The sequence below is a fragment of the Schistocerca americana genome, chromosome 2, assembly GCF_021461395.2.
Source record: "Schistocerca americana isolate TAMUIC-IGC-003095 chromosome 2, iqSchAmer2.1, whole genome shotgun sequence".
Classification (NCBI taxonomy): domain Eukaryota; kingdom Metazoa; phylum Arthropoda; class Insecta; order Orthoptera; family Acrididae; genus Schistocerca; species Schistocerca americana.
The window spans coordinates 587,077,742-587,097,951 of NC_060120.1; the positions used below are offsets into that span (position 1 = coordinate 587,077,742).

Consider the following 20,210-nt stretch of genomic DNA (forward strand, 5'->3'; position numbering starts at 1 on the left):
CGAACAGAACAGTGACGTTGCTCTCGCCCCTATTTTCGCCCGACGGGATGTGTTTTCCATTGGGAGTCTCGTGTGGCGTTGACGTGAAGAGTGTCCATTTCACCGCTCTAAAGATAATTAACGTTAGCGGATTAAAATCGATGTTGCCTGTGACAAGAATGCATCATAATGTTATCGAGGATTACGTGAAGCCTGCGGCGAGAATGTATTACACTGTACGACGACTGCCTGTTGGGTCAAGGTGTTCCGTGCGAGTCGGAGTGAGACTGCGGATTTCCATCGCACAGATTATCCGCCCATTCCTCATGATCAGATTGACATCGTAAGTCGACTTATTTTTGTTCACCATCGATGGACTGTCAAGGAATTATCGTTGAGGTTGGTCTCTGTAAGTCATCGAACGCCTTGGTAGATATGGACAGGATGTCTTAACACGAGGAAAATTGCGTCCCGTTGGGTTTCACATCGACTCACCGACGTACAGAAATGACACCGGTATGCAATGACTGGCTTCACCTGCATGGATACCGCAACGAAAGAGACATTTCTGCAGCGTATCGTCGCCACTGATGAGATGGGGGCACGATCCTATGAACCTGAATTAAAGCGTCATTCGAATGAACGACATCACCTAGCTTAGGCACGCCCACAGAAACTGCAGCAGGAACCTACTCGGGTGAAGCTTATGCCGACAGTGGCGTATGACTAAGAGTGTGCTGTTCTTACGCTGTGTCCGAGGGGCAGGTCATTAAAAATGACAACTATTGCCTATTTCTGGAGTGACATCTGCATCCTGATGTAGCATCTGTAGGCCGTGCAGTAGAGCACTATGTCACTGTCACCAACAGATACCGCCTTGCCAACAGTCCCCAAAGGCTTCCTGGCAGTTTGCAAAAGGTTGATTACACTGAAGTTATGTAATGCAATTGTACTTGCACGTTTATTAAATATTGCGTTCTATAAATGCTGCCAGTACAGTTTCTCGCAGTCAGTCTCCGCGCATAAATGGTCTAAGACAATATTTGTGAGCTATAGCAGTTTCCCGAATTCGAACAGTTCGTCCACACATGGAGCACCCTCTTCTTCAACATGACAATGCTAGACAACACACGAGCTCTACGGCATCTGCAACAAACCGACGCCTTGGGTTCATTGTCATCGCTCATCCTCCATATAGTTACGAATTGGCCCAATCCGATTTTATCCTATTATAGGAACTTACAGAAAACCTACGAGGACTTCACTTCGATAGTGATGAAATGATGCAAGCAGAGGTGAGGCTGTGGCTCCGTCAACGAAGTCTAACATTCTGTAGTGATGGTATCAACAAATGTCTCTCGTTGGGAGAAATGCGCGTACCGGCAGGGTGACTTTATTGAGAAATAAACAGGTAAACACGAAGAGTAGAAATATAGAATGTTAGTAAGGTTTGTTTTATTTAAAAAGCCTTGACAGTTTTCACATAACCAATTCAGAAGCACTACTTTTCAGCAGGCCCTCGTATGTAGCTGCACGTCTCATTTAAAAATCAATAATCATTTCAAAGGTAAAGTGTAAACTAGCTTCTATAGCTTGCATCTTTCGAAACGAAGATCGCTTTTTCACGCTCTTTCTTTACCGTCCTGTTAATTTCAATCTGTGCGACCAAAGCTACGCATGAGGCTTCCACGGAGTTATTTCCTCGTACAGCTCAGCGTCCTTGGAGAACATCGATTTCACGGTAGTGTATATCTCGTTCGGTATTTTTCCTCCTTGGAAAGGAAATCTGAATCCAGTCGCCAACGTGTCGTACCCCCTTTCCCGAAGCTGCATTCCGCCCCCTTACAGTAATTAGGTATCTTTAAAGCACATTTCCATCGCATTTTTCAGCGACACACCAATTTCTTCTCCTGGACGTCATTTAAAATGATACCGTAAAAAACAACATGTACGTTACCGAATTTTCTATTTTCTTTTCTCATGTGTAACGTATTTCCTGGCAGCGCCTGTGGGCTCGTCCTGTTCGATGTGGTCAGTGCTAGAGCGGCGGTGTAATATCAGAATGTTTTCAACTTTTGAATGATGGGTTGGTCTTTCCATTATTCTTCTAAATGGGTTGGGTTCGGCGACTATAAAGGCTGGCTTAAGGACTTCGGATTTGCCTCGGTGACTTGTGTTTCCCGACACCTACTGGAAAGAAACTTTTCGAAGTCCTGGCAGAAAATAGCCCAATACCTCACACCACGTACTAGTAGCGACTGCAGAAAATTGTCAATGGATATGTCCGAATTCTGTTCCCGAGGCTAATTGGCCCAAAGGACTGGATGTTGTGGAGCAGGTTGGGGCTAGCGAAATCGAGGATTTTGGTGTTATTGGCCCATAAACGCACGCTGCCACGACTAGAACAACACACAAAAAGCGACTGTACTCGTTGCTGGGGAGTTAACAGTGACGTTGCTCTGTAGCCCCTTTTTCGTTTGATGGAACAATTATTTTTTTTCATGGTGCAGGTGGAATAAAGAAGAACACAACCAATTTGTTTGCACTGGACGAAATTTGTAGTTTTACGTGTAAGGTGTGAACTGTAGCACGAACTTCTTCCAGAAATCACTCTTCCTCTTACGGAGCACAGTCTTAATTACACAGGGCGGTCCACTGATCGTGACCGGGCCAAATATCTCACGAAATAAGCATCAAACGAAAAAACTATAAAGAACGAAACTTGTCTAGCTTGAAGGGTGAAACCAGGTGGCGCTACGGTTGGCCCGCTAGATGGCGCTGCCATAGGTCAAACGGATATCAACTGCGTTTTTTTTTTAAATAGTAACCCCCATTTTTATTACATATTCGTGTAGTACGTAAAGAAATATGAATGTTTTAGTTGGACCACTTTTTTCGCTTTGGCGAAGTTGGCAACAGACTTTCGAGAAATGTATATATTTTTTCAGTGCTCTTGATAGATATGTTTTGGTTCTAGAATTCTCTGTACACAATTTGCACAGTTCTGCAGCATTTTGAGAAGAAAAGAAAACCAGTATTACTCATGGAAATTTTCATCTCTTAGAAACAAGTTATTTGTCAGTTTGTAAATAAAATATGTGATCACTATTCCGAATCGCTTCCCAAGAAATCTACAGAAAACCATAGTGACATTTTTTGTGAAAGTTGTGAAATAACTGCAATAATGCTGGACCGATTTTTATCGTAAGGCACAGCCGCACGGTAGAAAAATGACCGTCCACTAAAATCGCGCAAATGTGTGCAAGCAACTACATTTGAACTCGTTAACTATAGTACTAAGGTAGTAGAAGGGACATTTACAAAAGAAGAGCCATGCAGACGAAAATTTGTAGCCAACTACTTCGGATAATACCGGCAGTAGTTAAGTTTTAAGTCGATATATGTCATTATACCGGTTAGAAATGTCAAACATACTTTCCGAAGTGCTACCCATCTTGCTGTATCCTGACAACTGCGGCGCCTTGATTTGTAAAGTATGCAACCCGCAATATAAGAATCGTACTTGCTCCGTTTGTGCCTCCACTAGCTTGGAACGTGGCACGTGAACAAAGACTGAATTGGCAAGATTTAATTGAAGCGAAGGAATTGTGTGTGTTTTTTGGGGGATTCTCTCCCTACTGACTGATGTTTTTGTGACTATCGGTAGAAGCTGTCAGGAGCCAGCTGGGGGTGGTATATGAACTGTTAGCATTGTAGGTGTTTCTCTCCAGTGTTTGGATATTTCAATCTTTCTGAAAGTAGTCAGATATCTGGGTGCCGAAGATCATTAAGTTTATATACGACTAATATAATTGAGACTGAATTAGTTAAGCTTAACCCTTGTGAAATTAGACTCATTGTTAGTGCAGTGGATTTACCGAAGTCCGCCAGCAAAACTGTTTCTGAGCAGATCTGCATGAACGTCTCACATATTAGTAATCACGATAATGCGCAACTCACTGCACGTGTACGCGGTGGTACCTTGTCACCTGAGAACTCTTAATTCACACAACTGGCGGTCCATACTAGGGTTTATCGAGCAGAGAAATTTTTGCAGGTAGAGGTCGCAGTTGGCAGTGCTGGGACAGCCCCACTCACGAGAACATGCAGGCGGGGCGTCAGCGTCGCGTGACTGTGAGAGCGTCCTTAACGAGGCAGGTGCCGGGCCACCCGCGCGTGGAACCGCACCGCGGCCTTACCTCGTGCCTTCGTAGTACCGGCCCGACAACAAACTCTGAAGGACATGTCTACCTACACCCACGTCTGCATTGCGGAACCCATCCTAGATGGATGCGGCAAGGGTGCACCCATTATCCAACTACTGAAATACGTATGGCATTTGTGAATGCCGGGCGGGTAGAACTGACAGCATGCCATAGTGTTATCACCTCCAATATTGATGAACAATACTCAAGTATCTGTCGAACAAGGGCTTTTTAAGCCACTTCCTTCGTAAATGAGTTACATTTCCTTAATATTCTTCCTATGAATCTTAGTCTGGCATCCGCTTTTCCTACAATTTATTCTATGTGGTCATTTCACTTAGGTCGATCTGGATAGTTACTAGTAAGTACTTTACGAAGATACTGTTACCAGCAATTTGTCAACAGTGTAGTTATACAGAGTGCATTTCTTTTCCTATGTAAGCGCAATACATTACATTAATTTACATTTAGAGTAAACTACCACAGCCTACACCAATGATCAGTCCATTGCAGGTCATTCTGTAAATCTATGTCTACTGGCGTTGCTACTGTGTTACAGAGAATACCACCATCTGCGAGCGGTTTTGAAGAGCACCCGATGCTTTAAAACATTTAAATAGGTACATTTTAAACAATAACTGTCCTATCACACCTCCTTGAAGTACTCCGGAAATTGTCTTTACACCTGTCTATTTTGTTCTGTCCTTAGATATTTGACAATTATTGCTTACTGTTTGCCACTAAACGCTACGTACTATATACAAAGTGATTTATGCGACGTTAACAGCACCGTTCGTGACACTTCCTCGAGGAAATCTGCCCTACTTTGAGGCATCTATACAGTACTTAGGCTATGCATTAAGTTCTTTGACACAGCAGAAGAAAAAGAAAAAAAAGGTCTTCCGTCAAAGCTTACAAGGCGGCACCCTACAGAAATGTCGGAGTTAATCTTCACAGTAATTGTGACGCAGAAATAGATCAGAGCACCTCACTAGACGAATTAATGTAACCTAATGATCTCACTTTAAACTGTCGGTAATACAAACTGAATGATTAAACTGAAATTAAAGCGACGCATATTAGGAGTATTTATTAAATCTTGCTGCTCACAGTAAATTAATAAAGCATTTTGTCTTTCGGAAAGCAAGGGAGCGGTTAATCTGTTACTGGTCTGAATACCACAGTGCTTTACCAGGCACAGTCCTATTAGAGATGAATACACAACACACCAAGTGAATCACAAAGGAAACACTAGGCAAATTGAAATCTGCGGCAGAAAAAGGTTTTCAAGGACCCGCACTAAAGGATCAAAAAGTTTTCTACCTTGAAATGTTTGGAAGAACTACATTATTGCCTGGGGTGGTTTGAACTGCGGTAGACGTAAAGAATCTCTCGTACAGTGCGTGATACTGACGGATTTTCCCACGTTGTTATTAAACAGCTCCCACGTACTTGAATTTTGAAAACAAACTTTAAGAAAGTCACGATCTTTTGACAAAAATCCCGTGATAGTAATTCGTTTATTTTTGGGAATAAACCGGTCTAGATAGCTCAACATATAAAATCATAGCTTACAATGATTGCCGACTCATTCATTAGTAAGTTACTCAGTTTACTTGAATCACAGAGTATCCAGGATAATGATACGGAGTTTCTAGATAGCTGGGCTGATGGTAGATTAGTCACCTGGATCATGCGCTCGTACCACTGTGAATGTACGTCAACGAATCACATGGCAATATGTAATCTGATACATCGATTTTTTTATCGTCTCATATCTGATTCACGATTATCTTCCGTGTGTGACATTTTAACTTTTGATCTATAGTTGCACCGGTTTCACTTTTCTGCGTTGCAGATTTCGCGCTTCATCCATGGCCTACTAATATCGGAAATTCTAATCGAGGATTACGCTCACCTAGCTACGGTTATGTGTTTAGCAGGGTTTTCTGCCCACTAAAAGATAATATCACTTAGCCTATGAAAACCTTTATTTAGAAGTGGTCTACCAATCCCACTTCTCCCATAAACGGAACACAGCAAAATGAACAGAGACAAAGGAAATAAGATGCAACTATGCTCTTCTCGAATGAATGTCGTTTTAACCACTTTACCGCTTATATTTATTCTCTGCTTCCAGCCTACGGTTGACGGTAAAAGGTGCACGGTTTACAAGAATTATTATTATTTTTTTGCGTTCAATTGGCGGATGGTGCGAGGAAAGGAAGATTGTCTACACTCCTGTCCATAAATTTCATCGCCTGGAAATTAAACGAGTTCGCAACTGAAGTCTTTAATTCCCCGTCATCTTCAGATAACTGTTTGATGTGCAAAGAAAGGCAGCAGTCGCTGTACACGAGTTAGAGACTGTTTTGTGGATCGGCGAAGTTCGGCTAAATCTCACATGCACCGGTGAGGTCACACGCGTTGTGGATGAGGATGTCCCGGATGACCATTTCCTGTGCTGTAAATGTTTGATGGCAAGTCAGACGCTTCGCAGTCAACAGCAAATGTGATTTTTTTTAAATCAAATTCCATGACATCAACCAACAAACGTCCTTTCCGTCCCAGTAAAAGGGAGTCATAATTTTCGGCTACAGTAATGAAATTACTTGAATGTTTTTGATTTGGACAAATCTGAATGGCACTAGGGCATGGAATTTTTTTTTTTTTTTTTGTTCCACATGTCGCGGGTTACACTAACACGGGCAAAAAAAGTTTCTCCGTCCCATAGCGGCCCAAAAACGCTCGTCCTTAGCTCTCCCCGTTGTTCGGTAAGCATCTTCAGCACCCACTTCAACGGCTGTGCGTCTAACGAGACGAAATTCATTACACAGGGCACGAATCATCAATCGTTTATCGTATCGCAATTTGTGATCCACTTGTTGAACGATTTCCTAGGATTTGTACTGGGCCTGGAACTACGCCCTGCATGATGGACATTTGAAGGCCATTTTTAGTCTGGACATCATCGTCTGTACTTACTTTCACTCACTGCCGCAGACCCATACAAATTACTCTCGATTCTGGGTAAGTATTAGGTGCTGTAGATCCTTCTGCACAGACGTGGCAACTGGTGGAAGTAACGATCTTCGATGCCGTTATTTGTTTCACTTGCGATGGCACTACTACCGAATAATCAAAACCACGTGTTCTACGGCTCCGTAATCAATAAATACATGACGCGTTCGTACAAATTCGTACATTTTTAAGATTTTTTCACATTTCACAGCTGGGAGACTAATGTCAATTCTGTCCAGTGTATTATCGACGTATTTTCTTTCACTGCTCTACGAGATTTTTCGCTAGTGAGTAAAAACCACAGTTAACTGGTGTATTTAGTAAGTATTGATTATTCTTGGCTATACGTGTAAAATATACGATTCTTACAGACGTGAAAGCAATTAAAATGCAAAATCAGTTTCTAAACGTCGTCAAATAATTCATTTTGATTGTTGTGGGCGTTTTACATGTTTTCATTTTATATTTAAAATTGTCAAATAATTAATTTTGATGGTTGTGGACTTTTTCCAGTTTTTAACTTTTATTTAAAATTATAACCCTAAGGACTGCCTTATGATGACTACTTTGTCGTTTTCATATTTATACAACTAAATCCATGTCGCGTTTCCAAGTATTTAAACCTCTACTCTTAGAAGGAATGAATTACGCTGCTGTACAGCACAACCTTCGTGCCAACAGATTCCCTTGTGTTTCGTGAGGGCATCTTCATACCTTAGTACCCTATGATCATAACTTTTGCTGTTCTCACGGATAGAAAAAAATGGAGCTTCCTACTGTGACTTCATATAATTAGTAACTTGGGTCCAGAACTGTAATTCAGTACAGTTTATTTACCTGAAGACAGTCGTCGCCCTTCAGCAAACTTGCGTTAGAAACCACCGTAACGTGCACATTTTACCAGAATGTGTTCACACTTTATAAAGAAAAAAATAAACAAGTTGATTTGTGGGCCCACACGTATTTCTGGAAGATTCGAAAAACTGCGAAAGACAAATAGCACGCATTTACCGCTAAAAAATTTATACTACGATACGTCAATATACGTGCGAAAATCAAGGGATTTGGGCAACAGAGTTATACTGGACCCCCTTTGATACCTTCACTGAAGTGACAGCGTAGCCCGAAGTCTAGGTTACGTTGAAAGGTGATAATTTGCTCCTGATTTGGCGAAGTCACGATTGTTAATGGCAAATAAAGACTGTGGTAACACAGTAACCTGTAGCATAGCCAACTTTGAGGTTCTCGCCACAGTTAAACACGCTTTCAATCATAAAACTAAAACCCTACTTTACACTTAAAACTTTTATTAGATATCTGATAAGATCATTTTGATGCGTATTATGCACATATAAAATATGTAGACTACGAGAAACGCAAGGAGTGGGCGGTTTCCATTACCTAACTTCTACCGGAATTTGGGCTGGTCGAAGATTTACGAATCTGCTTCCTCCACTCACACTGGGACAGTTCCCACCACCGATAGCTGGCATCAGCGGGAAGCTGGTTACACTGCTGGCAAAACACACACACAACCTGCGCAGGAGAAATAACGTGATTTTGGGATCCTACGTCTTGTTCCATACCAGCATATAACAGTTTTTTTTTTTTTTTGTAAGAGACTTCATGCCAAAAAAAAACCTTTGATAGGAAATGAGTTAAACAAATCTGATGCTTACTCGCTTTACTGCTTCGGTATTTACTGATTTTCTGCCCGAAAGTAAAATATGTACTGCAAATTTAGAAAAAAATGAGTCAAACAGGGCTGTCATGTAACACTACCAACATTCCGTGATTACTTTGGAAATCCTAAACGCATACTTTGGTCAACAGGTAATCTGGAAACAATTTTAATTTATGTTAATTTTACTGGTAATTTTAATAGTTGTGTGATAGGTAGAAAACTATCTGTAGAAGGCATTTCACTACCACATGTAGTAACGGTAATATGCTTGTAGTCTTGCGTAACGGGAAGTTTGTGTTACTTTCAGTTTTCTCCCAGAACTATTTCGAGGCGCGTTGCCAGCTCAACGCGAGTCGTCACCAAGCAAAACGTGTTTCAGCCACATACAAGACAACGCTGCACCCAGCAGTAATTACAGCTGCTGCCTGACTGCTCCAGTGTGCCACAAAGCAAGACTCGCTTTCGTAAAGTGAAGTTGGCAGGTGGCTACGACCTCAAAACACAGCTGATACGGCGAGCCACTAAGACGCCGGGAGCCACGCCCACCCAAAACAAGCCTTTAAGAGGTCCCACTTGGATAGATTTTTTTTTACAATATATTTAGAAAATGGGCAATGTTTTGTGGTAGAGACTAACTATACATTCTTGTCGAAATCTAATATATAATACGTGGCTGTTACTGTTTTTTTTAAAAAAAAAACCGTTAAGACAGCAATCACACGAACAGCTTGAATGCAAAGTTATTGGTTTGGAACCTCAAACTGCTTTAGGCATGCTTACACACTCACTTGTCAACAACGAAACATGAGGCATTCTATAAAGTAATTGGTCATTTAAAATGAGCCCTTTTGGTTCGCAACTGAGTGACTAGAGAAAATGATGACAGTAGATTAACACTGAATTTTCAATCGCAGAAGCATACTGGACGCTTTTATATAAATGCAAGATACGGCAGTCGAGTCTTATTACATTAATGATTTCTGTGCATTCTTTAGTGGTTTCTGCAGATATATATAATTCGTTTGACCAAGCACAGATCTGTGGCGATTGAGTACACAAAATATTTTGAAACATGAATGGTTTGCAACATACTGGCTGCACAACAATGTGAGGTACAACGTATTTAAACTACAATTCCGGTGTGCAATGGCACGGCATACGCCGAAAAATAACATTACAACAAACACCTACTATAAAGTATTATGCATTTTCAACTTTTGTATAATGACGTTACATCGTATATGTTTACACATAAATTTTCAACGAATCAGAGCAAATCTATCCGAAACGCTCCGTGCTGAAAAGTTCTTTGCTTAGCTGTATGTTTGTTTACCTGACACGTAGTATAGCACAACGAAATCGTTGAGTTCCCTCTCGTAAATATCCACGGCATTGGTCAGTTCATATTCATCCACCACAATAGGAAAGTCGTAATCCATGGTTGCTTTATATCGGTAACACCAAAACCTCAAGTGGCACACTGTAACTTAGCGAAAACGTTACGAACACACACCTCCATAACCTCACGCCTCGCGTTCTGCCTCGGCAACGCCAGCGATAACACGAAGGTCTGGACTGGCAGTGCTGCCAACGTAGTAAATTTGCGTAGTGCCACTGGAGGAGGCAGCGTACTCTGAGCTGGAGTTAGGTCGGGATTGGCAATAGCGCGTGAGTAGTGGGGCGGGGCGACAGGTGACGAGGTGGGGGGATAAGTGTTGGGAAACATCTGTGCAGCCTGCAAAGGAATCCAGACGCAATTCGTTCACAGCGCGGGGTTGCTGTACTACTGTCTACGTGTAAACACGGCAGCATATGGCGGAAATTTGAACTTTTTGTGAATAATGTCTTGCTGACATGCATGAAGCAAAAGACTGATCGGCTACATAATACAGCACGTGTACACATTCCTCCTTTTAACATTTGCATTCTTAAAAAGAAGAGGAATACTAAAATGAAGAATATGAACCTTTAAGAATGAGAAAGAAGAAATGAGTTAGAACGGAGAAGAAATTCTATCTGGGAAGGAAGATTCAGCACCCCTTTACGGACTGTAATACGCCTTCATCACGCTCAGCGATTGCCACAATTTTCCTACCACGAAGAAAAATTGTTGCATATTTTGGTATACAAAGAACAAACCTACTACTTAACTATTTAATTCAGGTGAAGACTTTCGACATTCTCCAGTTCGTATCACTAAATAAACTGCGACAATTCAAAGAAGCTATATTGGCTTGTTGTTGGGTGAGAAATCAACTCGACCGTAGTAGTCATGAAATAAATAATAACGTGCAATATAGTCACTGGCTGCAGTTGCTTTCCATTTCTAACGTAAATGAAAATCTTCAGTGTCTGAGGGACTGGAGTGAGAAGAGTCGAGATAAAAGTTCCCTCGTTTTACACCTGTCTCTGTAGTTTCTTTTATTACAGGCTGCTACGTTTTAATATCTTCAGGCAGCCGTAATGGGAGTAGGTCGAATACCGCCTCGCAGCAAGCCTACACTATCAGAGAAGCACATGCATTACGGTCAAACGAAGTTAAGATTTCCTTTCCCCTTTAACGCGAATTTCTTATCGTCTGGATTATGTTTCAGTAGTGCGTATTCAACTCAAATTGATGCTGACCTTTAATTCCTACCATATCAGTTTTGAGGTAGTCACTTTTTTTTTTTTTTTTTACACACGATTCTGACACACTTGGTCGAAGGGGCCATCGACATATTGTATGCAAATGGCGTTTGTTCCACATACCTGCACAAGAATCACTTGCATCTTTGTTATTTTTAAGGATCTGAAAAAAAGCTATTTTTCGTTTCTATATACTGTGACACACACACACAGACAGAGAGAGAGAGAGAGAGAGAGAGAGAGAGAGAGAGAGAGAGAGAGAGAGAGAGAGAGAAACTAATAATGCACCATGGACTAACCCTAAAACATGTGCCCAAAGCGTAACTGAATAAGAAGACAAATTTTGTCCGTTGATGCTTTCAGTTTACGCTTTTAACATGTTTCACACTATCCATTTCTTGACATTTTCAGTATTCACATACATCACAACATACTCGTGATGCACTCGTAATTTACGCAGTGTATTTGTCTACCATGCCTGCAGACAGCTTGTATCTTAATATGAAAGTCGCTTTTCCAGTTCCGTTGATGGGGCAGCATCGTCTAACGAACAAAAACATAACCGGCACAGAGCAACCCATCCAGAATTTAAAAAGAAGCAGACACTAAAATTGGAACAGCTGCAAATGCTACAGCATGAACTCGTACCTAAGAGAATTCTCTCCGATTTCAGTACCTACCAAATATGAGGCAATTAAAAAATATTTCACCAAAAAGCAAATTTTAAAAGTAATGACTAATTTAGCACCACGCGGCATGTAAGGCGCTCGGAAGAAAACCACAGAGCGAGCGCTCACAGTCGTTACCGATTTCTTCGCTTTTATGCCGCAATTTGCTGCTGTCCTTACTGTCCACCGAAGCGTATACGGCGGAGGGAACCAGTTGGGTTGGGGAGAGCGGAGATGCCTGGGAGGGTAGCGACGGCCTGCGCGGTTATGTTGTGAGCCGCGAGGGTGATGGGGAAGAGGTGAGAGGGTGATGGACAGGGGGCTGGGGGTGGGGGGAAGAGGTGAGTGATGACTCTGCCTGTGCTGCCGATGCGGCGCTCCCCTTCGCGGTTCCTACCGCATGTATGCTTTGACATGTAAACCACGGCTACAGGATACAAGCAAGCGACAGTTTCTTTCCTTCGTTAATCGTTCACCACCACCCCTTCCCCTCTCGTCTTAGCTCCTTACACAGTTATATTGTCACTTATATTTAGGAGAATCAAGTAAAAATTTCTAAACAGTAATACGAATAAGCATTTTACTTCTCCTCAGTCTGATTTTAACGTAATCTCCTATTGACGCTCCAAGTCACGCAGTGATAAAGAAATGAGGATTTACTTTTTTTTCTTCAAATTAACGTGTCGATTCCGCATTAGAAAATGACAATGTTAGGATGTCGCTATGAACTATTATCTTCCATTTAGTTACCAGAAAGTTGCAGTGGTGCAAGGCACGTGCCAGTTGATTGTAACAGAGGAATGTATTCAATTTTACTTACCTCGAACGTAATGGCATTGAAGCATGTAGAAACATGCACACTTAGCATTTGTAAGTGAAAAAAAAAAACTAGAATGCCTCAGTGATCGTGATCGTAATTTCAACATGAGAGGGCTCACCATTCCAGTGAATTTTTCTCGCGTGCAGTTGGTACACTCATGTTCAGAAAAAACAGAACGCCTTGAACGGCTACAGACTGGACGTTCGTATTCACAGGACATGCACATTTACCTCTTCAGCGAAAATGATTAGCATTTGATTCGTGTCGGCCCGCGGGTTCAACGTCAATACCGATAACACGGCGCAACACCACGTACCGGTAAAATGTGCCTACAGCTCTCGTTGTGGCTATAAACCGAAGGTAATGGACCAGTGTGACTTGAGCAGATGTGAAGGATGCCTCGCATACGTGTGCTAACTGTACCGTCAAATCATTGAGTATGAAAGAGAGCGCATTATTGGCACGAGAGAATGTGATGCATCCATGAGGGAAGATGCTGCTCGTGTGGAATGAAGTGTTTGGACAGTGCAACGTGTGTGTGCGCATAGCGGTTCACGGAAAGCCGTAGAACACGACGAGATGGGTCAGGTCGCACCACCCAGACCATCCCCCGAGAAGGTCGACATTTCATTCGAAAAGCATTGCACGACAGATCTGCGCCCCCTCGGCTCTGGCGCAACGGTGGAACACTGACACATCGTACTTTGTAAGGGGTGACAGTCGGTCGCCGTTTTTTACGGCATGGGTTATTTGTGTGTGCGTCGTCCACTTCACCGCCAACCTTTGACGAATGTGCAGAAACGTGCTAGACAGCAATGGTGTATGGAACGTCGTCACTGGGGACAGGAAAGGCATCAGATAGTATTTTCAGACGAATGCAAGATCTGTTTGTCTGAGAATGATGGCCGCTTTTGCTTCGTCGCAGAGAGCGCGAGCAGCATCACAGTGACTGCATTCACACAAGACATACAGCACTAGCTCAAGGCCTTATGGTGTGAGGGTGCTATTGTGTACAACAACAAATCACAGCTGGTTTATGTCCATGGCAATATGACCAGTGTGGCCTACGTCAATGATATGCTGCGACCCGTAGCATACCCTTTCTGCACGCACAACATCTCAGACGCCACTGCTGGCCGTTGTGGCCGAGCGGTTCTAGGCGCTTCTGTCCGGAAGCGCGCTGCTGCTTTGATCACAGGTTCGAATCCTGCCTCGGGCATGAAAGTGTGTGATGTCCTTAGCTTAGTTAGGCACAAGTAGTTCTAAGTCTAAGGGACTGATGACCTCAGACGTTAAGTCCCATAATGCTTAGAGCCATTTGAACCAGACGCCATTTTTCAGCAATACCACATGCCTCCTTGGTGTCACAGGATGTCAGACTTTTATCCTCGTCTGCCAGATCACCAAAGTTGTTGCCAATCGGGATTTTGTGGCATTTGGTGACACGATCGGCGCAGTGCTGTGACGCAGTGCCAATCACCACAAATGAACTTTGGAACCAGATGAATGCAGCATGGATGCCTGTAAGACAGGACGCCATTCGCGCCTTATACGCGTCGATATCACGCATGGAACAAGTTATGAGACCCGTGCTTACTACGGAACAGTACACGAGCTGAACTGAGGTGGCTGAAATAGTAATCATTTTTGCAGAACATACTATTGTACATGTCCTGTGAATATGAACGTGTTGTGGCTGTGTTCTCTTGTAATGTTTTAGTGGTTCCTAGCTGGACGAGGAGAGGGTGGTATGATGTGAGTGGCTGACTTCCTCTCACTACAACACAAAATGAACAAGTGGTTAAAATACACTTTATTACAGGAACCAATTAGATACATCAATTTTGTCCAATCTGAAGTTCTGTGGTCAATAGTAATCAAATAACCTGTACTAATTCTTGAATCTTGTCGATGTCCGTATCACAACTATATGGAATGACTAAAGTCCAGATGGAACGTACTGAGGTACTGAGATTGAGACAGCTCGGTCGGCGGCGGTGTCCTACATACTCGCTGTCCAGGGGGCGTTATCGGCGCGTAGGCTGGGGACGAATCTTGGTCCCTCTTGTCATAGGCGCGCTTAGTTCAGCGTTTGCTGTACAGTGTTTTCTAGTGCCGATCCCTGTGCTGGCGAAGGATTATGGCAGCACAGAACTCTCTCTAGTCGTTCAAGGTGTTTTGTTTTCTCTGAGGATTAGTGTATTGGTAGAGACATAATTAACGTGTCAGCATGACCTCCTGAATAGTTTTGTTTATGCGTTTTTTTTAAAAAGTAGTCCTGTCGTTCTCCCTTCACAATAGTCAGCTGGCCTGCTGTGCCTTCTAGAAAATACTTTGTTTTCAATTGCCGATCGTCAACGGAAACCGTCCAACGTTGGAGAAGATTTGCAAGAATTCAACGCCATCATTTTTTTTAACAGTATAGTAATGGATGGCTTACTTAACAACGTGATTGTACGTCTCTTGTAGACGACCCGCATGAAGAACTGTCTACGAAAATATTGCCGAAGAGCACAGTTTCGTATTCGGCGCTCGGCGATTAAAGATGTATGAAAAAGCCGCCGCCGTAAGAATATCGGAAAGGGTTCAGTGCATTTTGCATCACGGACTAAGCGCCAGAATATTTGCGAGATTACTGTCGCGTTTGTTGAATGCTTACCAAACGAAAACTTTATAACTAAGATAGAAGCAAACACTTGAACCGTTTAAATACAATGTACTTGATTTTGCAGTTCAATTTATTACGGCGAAGGGACGTCGGCCAACGGCTCCACGCCAGATACGAAAAAGCAGTCAGGGGGTGTGGCTGGTGTCCATGAAGCAAAGACAAAGTCAGTTTCTTTAACCGAAAAAAATGTCTGGGATGAGCCTACTTATTTGATTACCTGTAACGAGTCACAATAATCGGCAAATAGTATGTAAGTAAAAGACTTCTGACCATATAGAACAAAAAATACAATGAAAGAGCGCTGTTTCGAGACGGGAAAAAAAGTATGAGGAGGGGGGGGGGGGGGGGCCGAGGGAATCTTTTACTGGTAAAATGCAACTGAAAAGAAACGTCACCTTCAAACAAAGATACTCGTGTTTTATGTACACACAGTCCTAACAAACATTGGTTTCGTCTGCTCTGGGACCTCTGTTGCTACACTTATTGCCGTACTAAAGACATTTGTGACAGAAATATTCTAAGCCAAATGAAGTTGCGGCAGCTGCATTTTGATATTCTGATCGACTTGTGTGATATTTATTCAACGGAAAAATGTTGGCCAAAATTTATTGTTCTACTAACAAAGAGTGAGAGGTATGGGTTTTATTTTTTTTAACTAAACAGGTAGTGTTTCATAGCTATGCCCAAATATTTTTACCTGGCAAACACGGTACTATATTTGGTGAACGACCGACCGCCGCTCTGTTTTTTGATTCTTTTATTAATAATTAAAATTGGAAGTTCGTGGAATACAACTGTACGTCTTAGCAGGACTAAAATGAATACAGTGGCGCGGTAGGCATCGCGTGAAGCCGTGTGAAGTTTCACTTCCGAAATTTCAGTAAACTTCGAGCTTTTATTTTGTTACCGGGAAAATACTTGGGTCGGAATGTCAATCTAACAATCTGCGGTGTGCTCTGCAATCGCAGTAGATTTGAAATGTCTCCTTTCGCGGGAAGGAATCAAATGTTTGAAGTGATGGATCAGGACGGCTTATCCAAAGCACAAGGTTGGTCCAACAGCAAGAAACACTCAATGCTTACAGCGAAATCAAAGTTTTAATTTTGTAGCCTGTAGTCCGCGCTTTATAAAATATCTCTTGTTTGTCTCCCGCGCACCACGAAAGCGCGCCAGTGGAATATGCCGACGTCACTTCACAAGACAGCACAAAGTGGAACGACTGTATATCTTCTCGTCCTGAGAAGGCAAATGAAGCGCTGCACGGGCTGAAAAATATAGCCGAAAACAGTAAATAAGTGGCTAAGGGAACTTTTTTACGTCAGTCCATTCAGTACAGTAGGATGTTACATATTTGCGATAAATATTTTTCTCTTCAGAGCACAAATCGCAGAAATAACAAGTAGGAAACTTATCAAGCAGTTACCTTTTCACCCTTTCGTGTTCCCAGTTCTCTTGCGAGAACTAGTTTAAACAGTTTTCCATTCACGTAAGTGTGAGAAAAGGTGGAAGTAGTATGCCAGGTAACATAAATACTACCGAACATTGACCACCACAGAATTCCTGCATACCTGCTCCGATTTTGTGACAGAACGTGCTAGAAAATATAATGTTCCGAAGGAAGACGTGATTAGAAGATATATCTACTCTTTAAACGCGTATTGACGGACCTTTGTCAATGCTCTACACTGAAACACACGTGAAACTCAGGTCGCCAGCCGATCGAGACTCAATAATTAAAACCTCTGTAGCTGCCCTAACAACTTTCTGGAAAGGTTTACAGGTCCGACAACTGAAATGGAACATGTTCACCGCTAGTAGTTCAATACGGTGCCTTTAGCGGGCTATTAGCAGCAGCCGTTGAGAGTTGCCATAACAAGAAAACAGGAAGAAGTTCACAGTCAATAGGCAGTAACTCTCTCAAAAAGAACCAAACTCATTTTTGCACGGAAACATTTAACATTTATTGGCATGAATTAACGCCAGCCCTGTCCGTCAGTTTTATCCAACACTACCTCCAGTCAGCTAATTACTCCAAACGCTGCTCTGACCCTTTTCTCTTACCGAAGGCTTTGACACTCATTAATGCTTAGCGCTTCAAGTAAATAACAGGAAAGCGCCTAAGCAGAATACGTGGCCTGCGTTCGGGAACGCACTTTCGTATACTTTGTAGGCTTTTCGTACTGGCGAGGTAATTTTGTAGATCCCTAAGGATCAGTTAAACTCCACTCCAGGCTTCCGACATGATGAGCACTTAAAGACTAACTCCGGCGCCAGAGGACTAACGGCTTGCCGATTCGATTCAATCCCATGACGGCTGACAGCCAGTTGCTCGATATCGCGAGCTCCAAACCGGTCCACGAAATTATTTAACATAAAGGCTTTTCTTTGCCAGTCAGAATCAGGAGCAGAATGCAGGCGTGCTCATTGGCCATTTCCTACTCCTGCTTACAGTTTTCTGTACGGGCTTGAACTTACTCTGCGAAGTGTTGGAGACACCAGTCTCGCTTGGGAAATGTTCGTCCTTGAAATCCGCCTAGTCGTTTCCGATGCTCACCCATTTGGAAAAATTAAGAAATCCCTCCCCCGTTCCTCCTGCAGGCGCAAACTGGATGGTAAGAATACAAAAGCGAACGGGTCTAGCACACAGGCATCAACTGCTCTCGGATCTTCTTCAGGGACTGCACTCTCACCCCCATCCCTGGATGCGTATACCTCTCTTTGCTGTTGTCATTGCGGAAGGGTTAGCACACATGGACAGCCAGGAATTCTGTGTTACAACGGAAGAGAGAAAGACTGGAGTTTAACGTCCCATCGACGATGCAGTCATCAGATACGGAATACATGCTCGGATTGAAAAGGAGACCGGCTATTTTCTTTTCGAGTCTTCCCGCAGGGAAACATCCCTTCATTCGCCTTAAGCGATCTGGAGTGCTATCGATACCAGATCTCAAATTGATTCCATATTTATGGATTTCCATACCGTTCCTCAAAAGCGACTTCTAATCAAATTGCGTGTTTACAGGGTATTCCTATCCGAAATGTCACAATTCCCAGTAACTGACGGAAAGTCATTGAATAAAACAGAAGAAATATCTATCGTTCCCCATGGGAATATGTTATAGGCCCTCTGCTGTTCCTAATCTATATAAACGATTTAAAAGACAATCTGAGCAGTTCTATTAAATTGTTTGTAGATGATGCTGTGACTTACGAACTCGTGGAGTCATCAGATGATCAAACGCAATTGCAAAATGTTTTAGAGGCGATATCTGCAAGGCGCGTAAGGTCGCAACTGACTAATGTACAGGGTGAAGTCATCTATATGAGTACCGAAAGGAATGCGTTAAATTTCTATTACACGATAATTCACATGCCTTTTAAAGGTTGTCAATTCAGTTACATAGGAATTATAAGGGGCATTCAAATGAAACACTATCACTAGTGTAAAGTATCGGTAATGATTTTATTAACTCAAAAATGTAGTTATACACAGTACACATACTCAAATATAGTCGTCAAAACTGTTGGCACATTTATCCCATTGCGACACTAGCCCGTCTATTCCGTCCTTGAAGAAGTTAGTAGGCTGCTGTCGGATCCAGGCCTGGACCTAGTCACACACTTCGTCGTCCGTTGCGAATCGATGCCCTCGAATAGCTTGTTTTAGAAGTCAAAACACATTGAAAGTCACACGGTGAAAGGTCCGGACTGTACGGTGGAGGTTCCAGCGTTTCCCACCGAAATTGCCCATGTGTGGGCGGGCATTATCACACAGGAGGATAACGCCGTTGGACAACATGCCCCGACGTTTCGACTTGATGGCTCGTCTAAGGTTCTGTTAAGTGGCATGATAACGCTGCGCGTTGATGGTGGTTCCCCGTTCCAGGAACTCGACAAGCAGTGGGCGCTTGTGGTCAAAAAAAGAACGTGATGACCTTACCAGAACGGGTGTGTCCGGCCTTTGATTTCTTTGGAGTTGGTGAAGTCGCATGTTTCCACTGCTTGCTCTGACGCTTGCTTTCCGGTTCAAAATGGTGACACCATGTTTCGTCACCTGTGACAATATGCGACAGAAGGCCGTATTCCTCCGCATGATAACGTTGCAAATGACTCAAAGACAACGCCATTCAAGTATTACGCTGTTCGGCGGTCAGTTGGTGGGGAACCCACTGCGCACACATTTTTCGAAGGTCCAAGTGTTGATGCATTATGGTGTGGGCGGTGCCCACGCTAATACCTAGTAACCGATGGATCTCGTTCACGGCGATTCTGCAGTTGTCCAGGACCAAAGCATTCACTTCCGCAACCAGTTCCGGTGTGATGACACGATGAGCCTATCCAGAACGAGCATCGTCTTCCAGTGACTCGTGCCCCTCAAGGAGTCATTTCCGCCATTCCACTACACTTTGACGACTCCGACTGTACTCACCGTACACAGCCTTCATCCGTCGATACATTTCACGGCATCCAACTCCCTCCGTCGCCAAAAATTTAATCGCCTGCATGTTCGGTAGTGGGCGATAACTTGCGTGACCAC

The 20,210-nt window shown here is 42.9% G+C and overlaps 1 protein-coding gene across 10 annotated transcripts in view; it reads right to left on the reverse strand.

The window, feature by feature from the left end:
• Window positions 1–20,210, reverse strand: part of LOC124591006 (oxidation resistance protein 1) — a 775,097-nt gene that overhangs the window by 331,911 nt on the left and 422,976 nt on the right. The window contains exon 1 of one of the 10 annotated variants that reach the window (XM_047131702.1): window positions 10,223–10,415. The exons of the other annotated variants lie outside the window; for them this stretch is intronic. Within the exon in view, the coding sequence (XP_046987658.1) occupies window positions 10,223–10,328 (106 nt within the window). The 5' untranslated portion in view covers window positions 10,329–10,415. Of the gene's footprint in view, window positions 1–10,222; window positions 10,416–20,210 lie in introns of those variants that run through there. 10 annotated transcript variants of the gene reach the window in all.